The sequence below is a fragment of the Camelus bactrianus genome, chromosome 5 (assembly GCF_048773025.1).
Source record: "Camelus bactrianus isolate YW-2024 breed Bactrian camel chromosome 5, ASM4877302v1, whole genome shotgun sequence".
Classification (NCBI taxonomy): Eukaryota; Metazoa; Chordata; class Mammalia; order Artiodactyla; family Camelidae; genus Camelus; species Camelus bactrianus.
Genome location: NC_133543.1, coordinates 103,521,760 through 103,538,658, shown reverse-complemented (window position 1 = coordinate 103,538,658; position 16,899 = coordinate 103,521,760). Strand labels below are relative to the sequence as shown.

At 60.3% G+C, this 16,899-nt stretch overlaps 1 protein-coding gene across 9 annotated transcripts in view; it reads left to right on the top strand.

Annotated features, from left to right (window-relative positions):
- Nucleotides 1-16,899, top strand: part of HDAC4 (histone deacetylase 4) — a 270,948-nt gene that overhangs the window by 247,000 nt on the left and 7,049 nt on the right. For all 9 annotated transcript variants that reach the window (XM_074364630.1, XM_074364632.1, XM_074364631.1 and 6 more), the window contains 2 exons: nucleotides 6,490-6,608; nucleotides 8,132-8,265. In XM_074364630.1, coding sequence (XP_074220731.1) covers nucleotides 6,490-6,608; nucleotides 8,132-8,265 — 253 coding nt within the window. The remainder of the gene's footprint in view (nucleotides 1-6,489; nucleotides 6,609-8,131; nucleotides 8,266-16,899) is intronic.

The window sequence follows — 16,899 nt, the reverse complement described above, 5'->3', positions numbered from 1 at the left end:
TGGCCTGGGAGGAGGGTGGGGGTACCCAGGGAAGAGCCAGGAGGTGGGGTTTCGGGTTTAGCTGGAGGACAGTGCAGCTCAGGACACCAGCATTAGCAGATTTTCAGGCAAAAACTAGAAAGTGTCCCTGATTTGGCAGCTGTGAGGCCACTGGTGACTCGGAAAGGACAGTTGAGGTTGGGTCAGAATGTTCTGTGCTGGGGAGAGAGCAGGATGTGGGGACAGGGGACAGCATCCCTGCTCTTCTGAAGACTGGGGGGAGGGGGAGGGGTGGGCAGGAGAGGACCTGGGGCCCACGGGGTGCTGAGGCTTCTCAGACCAGAGGAAGGGGGCAGGCAGCGGAGTCCTGGGAGGCTGGGTCACCCCCTCATCGAGGTCAAGACAGAGCTGCTGGGCCCAGCCCTGCAGAGACCCGCCCCTCAGGCTGGTGGTGGGTCCTCTGGCATTTACTCCCCAGGTGCATAAAGGGAAGGGGTGCCACGTGCTGGGAGGACAAGGGGCACTGAGGCGGGAAAGCTGCTCAGTCCGTGTGTGAAGGCCCAACGGCCGTGGAGGGCGGGGGTGTGATGGGCCCGGGGGAGCAGTGCATGGGCACGAGGCCTCCTGGGGTGATGACCGCGGGGCGAGGAGCCAGCAGGGCCAGCGTGACAGCGACAGGAGCACAGGGAGGGAGGAGTGGATTGGCATCGGGAGTAGCCACGTGCCCACAGCCTGCCCCCCCAGAGGCTGCCGGGGAGAGGGAGGGCCGTCCCCAGCTTGCCCGGTGAAGTTGGCTGGAAGCACTCGGGGCAGCAGCTCTGAAGCGGGGAAGGGGCTGTGGGTGCAGAGCAGCCGGGCAGCGGGGGCAGAAGTGGGGCTGGCCTGGCTCCTTTCAGGGAGGAAGGACTTGAGTCTGGCTGTAGCATCACCATCGTGGCAGCCAGGTTGGGACAGTTGAGTCTCTACCATCTGCATCTTTGTTTGATTCTAACTCTCAGCCGAGTTCACACGCTGGACGAGCAGGCGCCCCAGCCTCTGGCCGGGCGATTCTGGTGGAGGCGTGGGTTTTGGCAGCTCTCTTGCAAGGATGCAGGGAGTCCGGAAGCATGGATGCTCAGAGGCCACGCCCACCGCGCGGGTGTGCGATGATTCTGGAATCCCTTCCTGGCCCTCAGAGCAAGAACTTGCGTGGCACACGACAGAGGGGATTTCTCGCTTATCAACATGCCACAGTGGTTGAAGTTGTGGGGTCAGGTACCCTGGGCGACGCCACCGTGGAGCTGGGTCTGCTGATTCAGGTGTGGCAGCAGCGGGGCCCGTCGGCCAGCACCGCCGGCTCGCAGGGACCGGCGCAGGTGTCGAACTGCTAGACCCGCTGAACACCGCCGCGAGGGACGAGTGCGCGGGGGGCGGCGCCCGGCCTGTGAGCGTCCCGGTGCCACGTGGAAGGGGGGTTCGCGGGCCGTTTGTGTGGACGGTGCTCTGGGGCAGTGGGGGCAGGAGGGAGCCAGGGCAGCGTGTCAGGCCTGACCCGGCTCCTGTGGAGGCTCTGGCGCTGTGCCCAAGTCCCCCACACCCTCCGGCACCGGTGGGCGCAGCCCCCGGAAGACGGCGCCTTGTCCGCTGGCTGTGCCGGGCCGTGTGCCCCGGGCTGGTGTTGACCGTGAGCTTGGTGGGTTTGTGTGGGGCCCTGTCGGGGGAGGAACCTGGTTGGGCTCATTTCTTTTTAGAGGTTGGAACCCACTGTTGACTCAGTTGTTGTCTTTAGATTCCATTGTGGGATTTGGAGATGGTGCGTCTGTGCACCCCGTAACCCGATGTTACGTGGCAGCTTATAAAGACACGATCCTGTGAGCTCTGAGTACCTGGTCGCACCAAGGGCACTGCTTCTTTCACAGAGTGGCCAGTGGACTGTGGGTGGGAGTCCCGGCTCAGCAAGTTACACCCGTCTACACCCGTCCGCTCGTCTGCACCTCCCCGGACGCCCAGCCCAGCTTTCCCTCGTGGAAGCCTGGCCGCAGGTGTGGCTGGCCAGCGAGCTCCCAGGACTGAGGGAGGGCAGGAGCGGTGTCAGGAACAAAGCACAGAAGCCAGTCCTGTGGAGGCCCAGAGGTCTGGGCCGTGTCCCCAGGGTCTCGTGGGACAGCAGGGGAGCCCCGGCCACCTGTGCCACCTGAGCTCACCGGGCCTGCACCTCAGGGCTGCACCCAGGCTGCTGGTGCCTAGAACCGTCCCCTCACCCTTTCCCACGCCGGGGCACACCTGGCCGCTCTTCCCCCGGAGGCCTGCCGGTTCCCCTCCATCTGAGCGGACAGTGATGCTCTGCCACCTTGGGAAGCTTCCAGCCTGCCCCTCTCTGCCCGCGGGGCGCCCTGCAGAAGGTCACGGGGGACACCGTAGACACTCACCTTACAGCAGTGGGTTGAGAGGAGGCTCCAGCCAATATTCAGATCTTACTTTCAAAGACTAAGTTGTTCATTACAGTTTGATTCTAGAGGTAAAACCTAAGTCCTGTTTCCCATTTTCCTTGCAGCATCCATTAAGTAGTGATGTTCTGACACCTGCCCTCCCACACGAGGGTCCCGGGTGAGGTGATGGTGCGGGTCCCACAGACAGGTGGCCAGGCTGTCAGGAGCGCCACGTCCAGCCCTCATCTTCCGTCGAGGAGGGTGACCTCTCTCAGGGCTCCAGGCACAGGGAACTTGGGGCTGGAGACCCACTCGGCACAGCCTGGCTCTCAGCACTGTTTCAGGTCTTGTTTGCTTTGGCAAGTGTTTGAGATGACAGCCTGGAGGGTTCAGACCAGGAAGGTAAAACGAGTGTGTGTTCACATACGTTGATGGTCCTGCTCACGCCTGGCCGGTGTGCACATGGCCCCTCCCCATTCACCGCCCACACACACAGACACACCCACACCCACCTCAACACCCCCCCAACACAGTACCCCCACTACATACACCACACACCCTGACACGACACACACATGTGCCCCCACCACACACACCACACCCACACACCTCAACATGACACACCCACACACACACCCCAACGCGAGGGATCAGCCATGCTTTTCGTTCTGTTGTGATTGGCTCTGGGACGATGCCACACACCAAGCACACACGCCAGGGACCCTCTTGGTATTAACTCCCTCTAATGATGATTTTAGCAGGGCTGTTTGTTTAGTTTCGTGAGGGATTAGAAATGAAACAGCTCAGCAGTACTTCAAAGCGCAGGGCTGAAGCCCCCACACGCACTTGCTTCAGAACGAGCCGGTGTCTGAGAAAACGTCTGTGGTTTTCATTGAAAAAACATCCTGGCTTTAAAACCCATATCATGACCATGGTCGAGACTAGTATCCCGCCCGAAGACAAAGTTTTATGTGATGAGAACTTCATTAAAATAATTGAAAGCCCGTCTCCCTGGAACGTTGGAGGCATGTGTGGAGGGCCCCGTTGGGCCCTGGGTGTCTCCACGGAGGGGCGGTGGCCTGTGCCTGTGGGGAGACGGCCACGTCTGCTGGCCATGGGGACAGATGCTGGCAGTTGTCCCTGGCTTCCGAGGGGCCCTCTCCCCCCGCAAGCCTAGACCGAGAATGGCCCCCGCCACCCCCGTGGCGCGGCCGTCCACACAGACGCCGGCGCGCGTCTGAAGCAGAGGCTTTCTGTGAAAGGCGGCACTCTCCGCGTTGCGCTCACCTATTCCGTGACCTCTGTGGCAGCATCCATCCCAGTGGCACAAAGATATGTGAGAATCTGGGGCTGGTGTCGTAGGTCGAAGGACTTGACCAGCGTTGTAACAGCATGAGTCTGGAGCGGGGTTGGCAAAATGGCCCACGGCCAGGTCCCCTGTGTGGTCTTAAGTAAAGTTTTGTTGGGACGCAGCCCCACCAGCGTGCTCGCCTGCCTTGGAGGCTGCTTTCCTGTGACAAGGGCAGTGTCGAGTGGTAGCAGCAGGACCACGTGACCAGAAGGCGGAAATATTTCATTGCTGTCTGGCCCTTGGCAGGAAGCACCTTCCAACCCGTGGTCGAGTCACAGGCCATGCTCCTGGGCCCCCGACGGCTGGTCCATGAGGCGCTGACCTGGGTCCTTGGAGCTGCTTTCATCAGCCTGTGGAGAGGCCGTTCTGGGGGGAAGTGTGAACGGGGCACAGCCCCAGAAGAAGGGAAAGGAGAAGCGGGAAGGTTTTGAAGGGCCAGCCTGGTCTCCTGTGACTCCCGAGTTCCAGAGGGGGGACTCTCGGCTGGTGAAGTGCCAGCTGTGAGGTTGGTGTGTTTTGACGGCAGACTTCCCGGCACCGGCCTCTCCCCGCAGGGCGGACGGGTCTTTCAGCGCCGGGCGGCACGTGCTCCCTGGAGCTGGGCCGGGCGCGCCGGCTGCCCCGAGGACCCTGCAGGTAAGGGCAGCCGGATCTCCCCCTGCATGTGACTCTCTGGTGTTTTCAGCACTTCCACCACCTGAAACCAGAGGGATTTGCAACAGGACTGCCATCCAGAACGGTCCCTGGGAAATAGATTCACCCTGTGACCCAGCAGTCCCACTCTTGGGCATATATCCAGAGAGAACTCTAACTCAAAAAGATAGAAGCACCCCCATGTTCATAGCAGATTTACAGTAGCCAAGACATGGAAACAACCTAAATGTCCATCGACAGATGACTGGATAAAGAAGCTGTGATATATACATGCAATGGAATACTACTCAGCCATAAAAAAAGAATAAAATAATGCCACTTGCAGCAACGTGGTTGGAACTGGAGATCGTTATTCTAAGCAAAGTAGGCCAGAAAGAGAAAGAAAAATACCATATGATATCACTTACATGTGGAATCTTAAAAGAAAAGAAAAAGGACATAAATGAACTTATTTCCCAAACAGAGACAGACTCACAGACATAGAAAACAAACTTATGGTTGCCAGGGGAAGAAGGGGGTAGAGTGGATAAATTGGGAGTTTGGGATTAACAGATACACACTACTATGTATAAAATAGATAAACAACAAGGTCCTACCATACAGCACAGGGAGCTACAATTGTTAATGACCTATAGTGAAAAAATATGAAAAGGAATATATATATACACATACACACACGCATATATAACAGAATCACTATGCTGTACACCAAAAATTAGCATATCATTGTAAACCGACTTTACTTCAACTAAAAAAAAAAGAAAAACAGAACGATTCCTGAATAGAATAACATTTAACCTTGTGCATTCTGTTCCTTTGGCCAAAGTTGTTGCCTTACAGGGTAGACTTCACTGACTGAAGTGGCGATCCCATTTAGGGAAAGGTGAACAGGAGACGGGGGGCTGTTCAGGGCCAGCTCCGCCCTCCGTGGCCGTGGCATTCTCCAGAGATTTGCGTGTGCGGAGGGAGGTGACCTCGGATGCGGTTCTCGGGCCTGGGGCCATGGAACAGCCCGTGGGTCCTGCAGCTCTGAGATGCAGGCACAGGGCTTTCCAACCACAGTGTGAACCCTGGCCTCCCCCCACCAGGGATGGAGAGGTGGGCCTGTGGAGGCTGACTGCACGGGCCACACGCGCCCCTTGCTCCGCCTGCCCTGGAGCCCAGGCCCCGGCGCTGTGACCTGCCTGCCTCGGGCAGGAAGGAGACTGGAAGCCAGGGTGCTTTTCCAAATCAAATAAAGCAAGCTGAGATGACAGGGGCAAGTGCTCGACTTGCTGTTGTGGCATGTTTCCCGTCCCACGCGCAGCGTGTTTACAGGATGTGCTGGCCAGGCGGGCTGCTGGCTGCTGGGCGGGTCGGGCTAAGGGTTTCTTCCTGTTCTTCAGGTAGACCCTCCCTTGTTTCCCAAGCATAGCTCAACTGCTGAAGTTCTCAGCAGGTGCTTATGTTTCTGACCAGTCATTTCTCTTAAATTCAATTATCAGATTTTCTCTTTAAAGATCGTAAGCATCCAGTTTCTTTTTAATTAACCTGATGCACCCCCCTGGCACGTGAGGGTGTGGGTTGCTCGGTCAGTCCTTGCTGACAGCGTGGCTCTCCCCTTCTCACCCGCACACAGCTCTGCGTCCCTGGTGCTGGGGCAGTGACCGCGCCACCTTGAATCAGGGCCGGCCCCTGAACGTGAGCAGAGGATGCACCCAGTCTCCCCTTGCAGGAGGGAGATGGAGGGGCGGGAGGACCCCACGCAGCCTGGCAGCTGGCGCCCCCCCCCCCCCCGCTGCCCACATGAGGTAGCGTGGCTGGTGCCCTGGAGGTTGCAGACCGCCTCCAAAATAGGCCAGGACAGCCTCCTGGAACCCCAGCTGTTCTGTGGCTCACACCCAGTCTGTGTCCTGCGCTTGCGTGTGGGTTTGGGCTTTTAAGGTCCCGTAATGTGAGCCTCGATCGCACCTGTGTGGTCTTCCTTCCAAGTGCAGCTCCCGTGCAGAGCCACAGCCCCTGACTCTCAGGGGAGACGGAGCAGGTGGGCGACGGTCCGGTCCCCTCCTTGGCTGCATCCTTGGTTGACACGGTGCTGCCTTCTCCTTCCCTTTGCAGAACTGTGGTCATGCCCATCGCCAACGAGTTTGCCCCGGACGTGGTGCTGGTGTCGTCGGGCTTCGATGCCGTGGAGGGCCACCCCACACCCCTCGGCGGCTACAACCTCTCTGCCAAGTGTAAGTCAGGCTCACAGGTGGCCCAGGAGCACAGTGGGGGCTCCGCTGTGTTTGTGATCGGGTGTCCAGCTTCCCCTCCAGCGGCGGTGGAAGCAGGCTGTGCTTTACATCCTAGCAAAGACATGGAGCTGGCGTCTCCTGAGGACTAGGGGCGAGCCGCGGGACAGCATAGACCAGGAGGTCGTGCCGGTGTGAGGGTGTGCAGCCTGCACGCGTGGGGGCCGGGTCCCCAGGACTCCCAGAGCTGCCATCCCACACTGGGGTTTTAGCAAACCCTAAAACCCGTACAGAGGGAAATAGCCAACAGCAGGTTTGCTTCAGAGCTGGAGGTGAGAGGAGGGCCCTTTGCTTCTGCTCTGTCACAGCGAAGCATGAAGATCTGAAAGCCCCAGACGCCCCCAGCTCCCACCCGCCACGCTGCCCAGCATCCTGGGTGTTGCAGCGGTCCAGGTGCTTGGGACCCTCCCAGCACGTGGCCCTGGTGACTCGTGCGAGGCCCCGGGATCCCCCTACATTGGCGTCAGTGCAGACAGCCAAGGAGAGCCTCTCCCCTGTCTTCACGTGGGGAGAACGTGGGCTCCCTGGAGAAGAAAGACAGAGACAGAGGCCAGCCTCGGTGCCCCTCTGCCGGGCCACAGGGCTGAGGAAGCCACAGGGCAGAGAGCAGGCATGTGCGCTGCACCTCCCTGTCGCCGCCCCGTTCTGAGCTGCTTCAGGTGGTCCTCACGGCCACCTTAGAGCCAATGCCACTGTCCCATCAGACAGAAAGGGCCCCAAAGCTGGAGGAAGTGACGGCCTCGCCGGTGCCCACAGCTGCCAGGGAGCCGAGCCTGCACTGGGCCTGGTCTGCCGACAGCCGGCCTGTGACGGGCCTAATTGGCGTGGCGTGGCCTGGCTTTCCCGGCTCCCTGATAAACGCCAGACTGTTCTGGCCGAGGGTGTAATTATCATGCCCCCCAGGCGCTCCCTGCTGGTGGGGGGATGGTGTGGGTGCCCTGGGGGGACTGTGGCTGCTGATGAAAACCAGACGCTCCAGACAGGGGCGGGCGAGAGGCCCGAGGGGCAGCCGCAGTGCTGGCGTGTGTGAGGGAGTGTGCCCGGCACATCAGCTGACCGGAACCCCCAGGCCCTGGGATGGACGTGGCCCTGCCCAGCAGCTGCAAGGTGGGGGCCCAGCTGCCCTCGGAGGCCCTCCCACCTTCTGGCCTCTGGTCCCAGCAAGAGAGAGCTGAGGGCCCCCGGGGTCCCTCCCCGCCCCCAAGCAAGATGATCTGCGGTGTTGTACAATCAGAGCTCCAAAGTCGTAATTCCTGCTCCCAGACAGATCAAAAAGAATCCCAAACCGAAATTCTTGGTGGATTTTTTACAGTCAAACCTGGCTTCGATTATGTGTCTCCGTGTGCCAGCCCAGGGGTCTCTGATGGGCTGTGATGTGAGGCACTGCGGACACTTTGATCCGCTGCCAGGCGTCGGCGCCATGGCCCAGCCTTGCCCTTGACTCGGGTCTCCTGTCTCCCCTGCAGGTTTCGGGTACCTGACGAAGCAGCTGATGGGCCTGGCTGGCGGCCGGGTTGTGCTGGCCCTGGAGGGGGGCCACGACCTCACAGCCATTTGCGACGCCTCGGAAGCGTGCGTGTCCGCGCTGCTGGGGAACGAGGTAGGAGGCGGCGGGCCGCGTGCTGCTCTGCCTAGCTGTCGGCGCGGCGCTCCGCGTTCCCACCCACCCGCTCCTTAGCGGGGCTCTCAGATGCTTGGTCGTGACCCAAAGGAGGTGGGAGGAGGGCAGCCCGAACCCTTTCCTCTTGAGAAGGCGGTTCAGCCTCCTGTGCTTTAAAGGTGGCCACCTGTACGTGTGGGTTTTCGGGGTGGTGTCATGATGCCAGCTCGGGGGCTGGGGCCTCGGTTCACGGTAGCTCTCCTGCTTCGCTGACCTCGGGTGGTGCCCAGGGCTGGAGCTCAGCGTCTGGGCCGGGGAGGGAACTTCGGAGGGTTCAGAGGAGGGAGAGCCACTGGGAGCTTCCGCGTCCAACTTGCCCTCGGGCCGGGGCTGCTGGTGCTCTCAGTGGAGAGAGCCACCCCAGTGCAGGGAAGACGGGGGGACTTCCAGCCCACGGAGAACCTAGAGGTCGGGACTGAAAGCCGGTTTGTAGGTTCCATCTTGAATTTCCAAAACGTGCTCTTCCTGCAACTTTAAATGCAGCCGCAGCCTCCAGACACGGGGCCACATACCAACCTTCCGACTCCATCGAAGGAGTGTGGCTGGCTCCCATCCACCTGCGGCATAGCCGTCTCCTGTCACGCGCTGTGGTGTCGCTGCGTGGGTCCAGGAGAAGGGCTTCTGGTGCTCAGGCAGCACAGGCCACAGGCCTGGGGTCGTGGCCCAGCCTGCGGCAAGAGGTGCCGGGCCCAAGCTCTCCAGACACAGGACCTGGCGAAAGGCACAGGGCCCACGCGGGGATGCTTGGAGGGCCAGGCGCTCTGCTCTCATGCCATCCTCTGGACCCGCCGCCCCCCACCCCCCACCCCATCAGACGAAGCGGATCTCCACTGGGGTCGAGAAGGGTGCGGACTCTCTCCAGCGGGCCCAGGGTTCTCCGGTGTCCAGGGAGGGTCCCGTGCTCTCTGTGCTCACCCCTCTGCTGGTCACCACCGAGAGCTGAGGCACTCTGAGTGACCGTGCTGGCACAAGGCTGGAGCACACACAGCTCAGGAGAGACCACAAAAGAGGCCGCGCCAATGTCCAGTCAGGAAGGAGGGGATGGAGGGTGAGGCGGCTGAGGGCTGCGGATCCAGGAGGCGCTGGGCACCCCAACTCCTCTGACTCCTCTGTCAGGAGACACCAGGGCCAGGAGGCCCAGCAGCCCCATGAAAGGCTGAGTCAGGAGTCCGCCAGGTCTGGCGCCAGGCTGCCTGCTGCCTGGGGGGGCACCTGTAAGGCCCGCCTCACATGCCGTGGGGCTTGGAGCCAACAGCGTCTCACCCCAGGCTTTGCCAGGAGTCGCCGCCAAGAGCCAGTCCTGGCCTGACTCCAAGGCTGCCCTCGCAGACCCCCAGACAGGGTGCGTGGTTCCATCTGACTGCTCTAACAAGGGGGGTGGGAGGCGGTCCGTAGAAAGGTCTCCGGTGATGTGTGTCAGCAGGCTGCTCTTTGACTTGGGCGAACTAACAGAAGGCTCACTGGGGACAGGATGAGGCGTGTGGCCCACGTTCCCCAGGCTCGGGGGCAGAGCTGACAAGGTGGCAGCTGGAGGCAGGTGTGGGGTCTGCACCAGCGCGGCGCCAGGCATGCGAGCTGAGGGTCCAGCACACGATGACCTGGTTTGGGGTTGGATCCCCCAGAACCTCCAAGCGTGGCTTCCATGTGCCAGGGCCTGACGGGGAGGGGCGCCGGGGTCTCTCCCCCTGGGCCCACACGCCCCACTGGGCTGCTCCCTTGGGTGGATCCTGCACGTGCTTCCCGGAGCAGCAGCACCCCAGGGCCCAGCTCAGGGCCTTTCAGGGCCGGGGGCCTAGACCCCCAGCACCGAGGGCGGGAGCAGGGCCAGCGGCCAGGGTGAGGCACTGGCGGTGCGGCCGTTCCCCCGGATGCTCCCCTGGCTCGTGCTCCCTGGCAGGAGTGTGGGCGCTGGGCCCGGGGGCTGGGCACCGGGATGGCCCCGTTTTCTCCTGACAACCTTTGCTCGTCTTGGACAGCATTCATTTTAACTGAAATCACAAGTGGATCAAAGGTCCTGGTGGCTTCTTGTGTTCCTGGTCAGCCGGTGACAGCCGCACTTGTCAGTGCCCTCCGAGAAGTACCAGTTTGCTTTCGAAGTGTCCAGGGCATTTCACCTCTCCTTCCCTCACGTGGAACAATCTCCTTCCCTTTTTGCTAGTAAAAGGCAGCTGATTTATATATTCAAACCGTCCTAGAGCCTTTTGAGTCTTAGAGCCGTTTGCTTTTAACTCACAATCGAGACCTCAGCCTTCAGCGGGGGCCGGGCCTGCTTCCGGGCTGCGTGCTCCTCTGAGGAGAAAACGTCCTTCTACTGAAACACTTCAAAAAGCAGGAAGCACTTGTTTTATCGAGGTCTCTTAAAAATCTTTTTAGTGCCAGAAAGTTGGACGGAGCCTCCTCCTCTGCCCCCGGGGCCTTTGATGAGGCTCCTGCCGGACATTGGGGTGGTCTGGCACAGGCGGGCGGCCAGCTGTGGACGGCGGCCCGCGGGGGGCGGGGGGCACCTGTGGGGCTGCGCCCGCGGGCGCCAGTGCTGTGTGTGGGGGTCGGCCTTGCTCCCGAGAGCCATTGTATTGAGCAGCTCCAGCCTCAAGTCAGCCGCCACCGTTGGTGACAGTGGACAGTGACGTGTACATGTCACTGAGATGTGGTGCGCAGTGCGCTGCAGGCTCGCAGGGAGCCCTGAGGGCTGGGTCCCCGGGAGGGGCAGTGGGAAGGGTCTTCTGGCGCCATGTGTCACCCCACGGGAAGGTCTCTTGGGGCCAGTTCCCTACCCGGCTGCAGGGCGTTTCAGGGTTAAAGGCCACGCTTTCACTCAGCCTGAGTCCAAGGTTCGGGGAGCAGGCAGTGGAGGCGAGGAGGTGCAGGCCTCGGGAAGAGGCTCGCGCCCAGGGACGTGGCCCCTTCGAGAAGACGTGGAGGGGGCCAGCCCTGAGCAACTGGGAGCAGCAGTTGCGTGTGAGCGAGGCAGAGCCTGTGGTCTGCCTCCAGCCGGCCGGCTCTCCCCCTCACACGCCCAGCCACGCTCACACACACTCGCGCTCACACTCACTCACCCAGGCCGCAGTGGCCGCCCGCGGGACGTGTGAGGCCAGGAGTGTGTGCTCCTGGTGGGGGCAGGGAGTCGCCTCCCTGTCCGGCCCATCTCCTGGACCCACGCTCAGCGACGCTCAGAAGGTGGGCCCAAGCCCCATCCTTCACGGTTGAAGGAACCGGGCCTGCACAGGGGTGGCCACCGTGGTCACAGCGGCTGCGGGACAGTGGTGAGGCGCCGACCGCCCAGCCCAGCAGCAGAGCAGCTCCCGGGGCCTCGTGAGTTCCGCCCCGTGTCCCCGCTTGTCCAGCTGGTTCCGTTACATCCAGCACTGACCACTGAGCTCTCACTATGGGGCTCGGGCATCAGGAAACTCCTGTGTTCATACTGCTTGGCTTTTGTGGTTGATCTTTTTTTAATGCTTGTCCTCTTCCAAGAGAACTTCAGCAGCTACAGAATCACCAGGGAGACAGAAGAGCAGGGAAATCAGAACGTGGGCGGGGAGGGCAAGGAGGGTGTGGCGGGCTGGCCTGAGGTCAGTGCAAGGACACAGGGGGATGGCCTCGGGGTGGGGGAGCGGCCCGGGGTCCTGCCCCCCCCCCCCAGTTACCGTGGGTGGGACGGACACGTCTGAGGTCCTCCGTCCTGCCCGACAGCTTCCCCAGAGCTTGACCACGGAGCAGGCTGCCCGCCATCCAGTCTCCAGGCCAGAGCCTGCACTGGGTGGGGGTGGGGGTCTCGTGTCCGGGCTGTGTCCCAGGGCTGTGAGTCCCACTGTCCCTTTCGCCATCCTCCAGCACAGGAAGGGACGTGGGGTGGGCCCCTGGCCCCTTGAGGAGCTGCCCTGGAGCCCCTCCCAGAGACGTCCTGAGCTGTCTCAATCGGGGAACCTCACCACGGCCCTGCTGTGGGGACGAGTGCTCCCTGGTTTGTACACGAGGCGCTGAGGCAGTGGGGCGGGAGCACGCCCTGGGGGACCCCTCCACTCTCTGCTGAGTCTCAGTCCTTTAACATTTTCTCGAAAAGAATCGTGTTTTTTTAGCCTCTTAGGGTTCATTTTTGCTTTTTAAAAACCGTTGAAAACCAAGCCGTCATGTTCTAAAAGCCTTTGCCTTTTCACTCGAAGAGCTGTGAAAACAGGTTGCAGACTGGTCCCAAGACAAGTACGGAGTCTGCTGCGTGGCCAGATGCGGTTCGCGGTTCATGCGCCGGGGCTGCCCGTGATTCCCCCGCGGAGGGAGCGAGTCACCCTGAAATAACCGTGAGGGGCAGGTCTCGGGGTGGGGAGCATCACTGCTGGCCCCACCAGTGCGTGTGTTTCCAGGAGCGGCCATGGAAGAATTGGGGCAGTGGGGATTGGGGAGGGGACTGCAGCCACAAGGGTGACCATGTGGGTGGCCCCAGGGCTCCCCTCAAGAGGAGCCGGCAAGGAGACTAGCACGGAGCCTCCGCGGGTGGGCAGTGGTGTCAGATGCCCCCCTGGGGAGGGTGAGGACTGAAAACTGACCTTCGGAAGCAGCACTGATGAAGCAGAGAGAACTGCCAGTCTCCTTATAAGGGAAGAAGCTGGCCGGCAGGTTGGGGTGGCACGCGGGGTCCCATCTGCTCTGACTCTTAAATGGGAGAAGGTTGGCAGGTGCCTCCCGGGGGAGGATCGTGGAGATGCGGGGAGAGCAGGTGAGAACAGCCTGCCTGCCGGGCAGTGGGAGTGGGTCAGACCGAGCGCCAGAGCCCCCGCGGGACGTCTTCTGTCTCCTTCGGAGGAAAGGAAGGGCACCTGCTGGCGTGGCCAGGCCGTCTGAACTTGGAACGGGGCTGGGACCACGGCTGCGCGGCTGCCCGGAGGGGCTCTGGTGGTGGCGCAGGACGCACGCACCTGCGGACAGGGGCCGGCGTGTCCATCGCTTCGCGTTTTCCTGGCCGGCTCAGACATCCCAACAAAGTAAGAGTTTTGTGTATTCTGAGAAGGGTTCTGCCAGGTTATTTAAGGACCCTTTTCTTTTTGGCGCTATAACCCCTTCTTGTCACTTGAGACAGAGTGGAAAAGCCATTTCCGCACCCACTACGACACTGCAGCCCCGGACAGCGTGTCAGGCCCGAGGGGCCCAGGTCTTTCTGTTTTGCTGCCCACGTCCGCCGAGGCGGCTTCTCAAAGCCTGAGCATAGGATAAGCCTCATTTCCGATGTGGTTCTGACACAGCTCTCTCCCAAGGGTAGATGTGCCACAGGGCCTGGGCTCTGCTCCCTGTCACTCTGGGCACACGGCCCACCGACCAGGGTGCTCTCGGGGACACCCTTCTTCACTGCAGATGCCTGGCAGCTGGGGCAGCGGCGTGGTCCCCAGGGGTCCATTCTTGCATCTCTTCCCTGGCCCCAGATGCACCGGGTTGGCCTGCGTTGGTGGTTACATAGATAGACGGGTGGATGGATGGACGGATGGAAGGATGGACAGACAGACGGACGGGTGGATGGATAGGTAGATGGATGGGTGGATGGGCAGATGGACCAGTGGACAGTGGGAGTCCTCTCTTTTTCTGTCCTGGTAGAGTGAGTGTCAGATCAAAATAATCTGTTCCTTAACCAGGAGGGGTCTTCTGGGCATGGGTTCCCTTTGGGCGAAAGAAACCAAAGGAATGATTTAGTCATCTTCTATTCCTTCTTGAATTAATTTTGGAAAGTTGTATTTTACCAGGAATTTTTTCCGCTGCAGCCAGGTTTTCAGAATTGTTGACAAACGTTCATAGTGCTGTCTTCTTGTCTCCCATCTCTGCTGCGCCCACGGTCCTGGTTCTCTTTTCGTTCCTAGTGCGTTTGTTTGTGCCTCTGCTTTAGTTCTCTTGGTCAGTCCTGCCAGAACTTGTCCATTTAATTAGCCTTTGCAAAGAATCAGCTTTCAGCCTTAGGATCTTGTGTGTTTCCGCCCCTTTCTGTGCGCTTTCTTTTTTCCTTCTCTGGAGCTGCTCTGCTCTTTTGCTCATTTCTTAAACGGAGCACTTGCTTTTCAGTCTTAGTTTCAGTACGTGCACTGAAGGTTGTGAACGTTCCCCAGTGCCGTGTTTGGTGGCGTCTCACACACCGAGATGTGTGGCATGTTCATTACTTTTTACTTCTGAGTGTTTCCTGATTTCTGCTGGTTTCTTCCTGGATCCACGATTGGTGTGTTACTTAATGTGCGGCCATGGGGCTCGTGGTCTCTTTCTGTTTCCAGTTTCTAACAAGCCGCACTGGGGTTGGCATTTATTCTTTGTGGGTGCTGGCTTCACAGGCTAGTAGGTGGCCAGTCTGCATAGACGCCCCACGTTTGGGATGGCGTGTCTCCCCTGTCTGTTTTACCGAGTTCCCTTTTTGTCCGCGAAGCCCGGCTTGGTAACTGCTGTGGACACTTTGACAGCATGTCTCACTAGGGTGCACACTTATCCATCTCTCCTCTTAGTCCTGTCCGTTGTCCCTGCATACGTTTTGAAGCACTTTTACTAACTATGTACAAATGTTAAGTCATTGTATCCTTTTGATGAACTGAAATTTGTATCACTGTGCAGTGACGTTCTCCACGTGACAGATGTGCAAGGTGTCCTCAGCCTCCTTCCTGTCAGGTTGCCCATGTGTTCCTTTCAGCCTCCCTCCGAGGTTGTACATGTTCCTTTTGCAAATAGCGTAAGTAGAGTCCATTATTTTTTGTGCCCAGGCCAATCGCCAGGCTTCACGTGCAGACTGGTCATCACGGCTGGTTTAGTTGCTATTTTGCAGCTGTCTGGATGGGGGGACGGTGATTAGGTTTATTTACTGGAGGGACTGGGGATTGAACTGAGGACCTGGTGCACGCTGAGTGCACACTGTGCCCCGAGCCCCAGCCCCTGCAGTTGTCCGCTGTCCTTCAGATTCATTCCTCCCACCTTATTCTGCACAGGGTCTGCCCCCTTTCCTGTAGTGCCTTCCTTTTCCTCTATTCTTGCCTTCTCTCGGCATGGCTGAGGGGCCCCATGTTTCCTCTGCGCCCGAGATACACGGCGGCGGCTGCTTTTCAGGAATGAGCCGTTAATGCGTCTGCTCGCGCCCGTGACGTGGTTGCTGACCTCGCCCCCACAGCCACGGCCCAGACGGCTCTGGCCCGAGGGGGTCGCCAGTTAAACACCGGACACTCTTGCACTGAAATGCCTTGCCCGTCGAAGTCAGACGTAGCCGATGTCCTGTGTGTTCATCTGCTAAGCGGGCAGCCCCGGCCCATTCTCCCCACTCCCGGCTCCGAGTCTTCCCTGACTGGTGTCTTTCTTTTATTTCACTAGTTAGACATCGTGGTTATTGCTTCCTGCAGCCCCTGTTTTCCCTGTTCATTTGGCCTTCCCTGCGTTTATGCCGTTTTCTTGGCTCGCCATTCGTTGCTCAGACAGCCGTCAGGGCTCCTCGTCCCTCTGCCTGGAGCACCTTGTGTAGAACCCCCCCGGAAGAGCCCCCCTCGGAGAAGGGCCCCCCCCCGGAGAAGGGCCCCCCCGGAGAAGGGCCCCCCCCCGGAGAAGGGCCCCCCATCGGAGAAGGAACCCCTTGGAGAAGGGCCCCCTCAGAGAAGGACCCCCCCTTGGAGAAAGGCCCCCCGGAGAAGGGCCCCCCATGGGAGAAGGAACCCCTTGGAGAAGGGCCCCCTCAGAGAAGGACCCCCCTTGGAGAAAGGCCCCCCCGGAGAAAGGCCCCCCCGGAGAAGGGCCCCCCATCGGAGAAGGAACCCCTTGGAGAAGGGCCCCCTCAGAGAAGGACCCCCCCTCGGAGAAAGGCCCCCCCCGGAGAAGGGCCCCCCCAGAGAAGGGCCAGCGTGTCCGCTTCCCGGCTCGTTTGTTTTTAAGTCTTTGTTTCGCCCTCTTTCTTGAATCTCTTCTCCCCGTTTGCTTGTTTACTCAGTCACTTACCACATCAGTGTAGGCTTGGGGATGTTCGTTCTATACCCTGAGAATTCATTCAGTGTGTGTCACGTATTTGACTTCCACTTGGCCTCGTGTGTCCCTCTGACGTGCCCGCTGGCTTGTCTTTGGCGCGTCCTTCCTGACTGCGCTGCGGGATGCTCCAGGCTCACCCCACGTCTTCCCCACCCCAGCCCCGAGCAAGCCGTCTGCCCAAGGAGCCTGACTCCTGTCATCAGAGAGTGGCATTAGAACCCTGATTTGTTACCCCTGAGCCAAGGTCTTGCCGCCTTACTCATGTGCTTCCCGCTGCTCTTGATTGGAACACATGCCCCCTAGACCCGGACGGGCAGCGCTAACGGGCAGCCTGGCTTGGGGACACGTGCCTCACGAGAGCGCAGCAGTTCCTCAGCCAGCCGGTGGCATCGCGGACCCCAGCCACTGCAAACTGCCGCTCTCCACACGTGGTGTCTGGAATCTGACAGCACCTCGGAGCTCTGTTCTTTAACCTCTGCTCAGGACTTTCCCACCAGCTGCCCCACGGGGCCCGCTGTCTGTGCACCTACTCTGCCCGCTCGTCCGCGAGTGGGGTGGTGGGCACTGCGGCCAGGCCAGCTCGGCCTGGGCCTGTCCCCCGACACCTGACCTCCC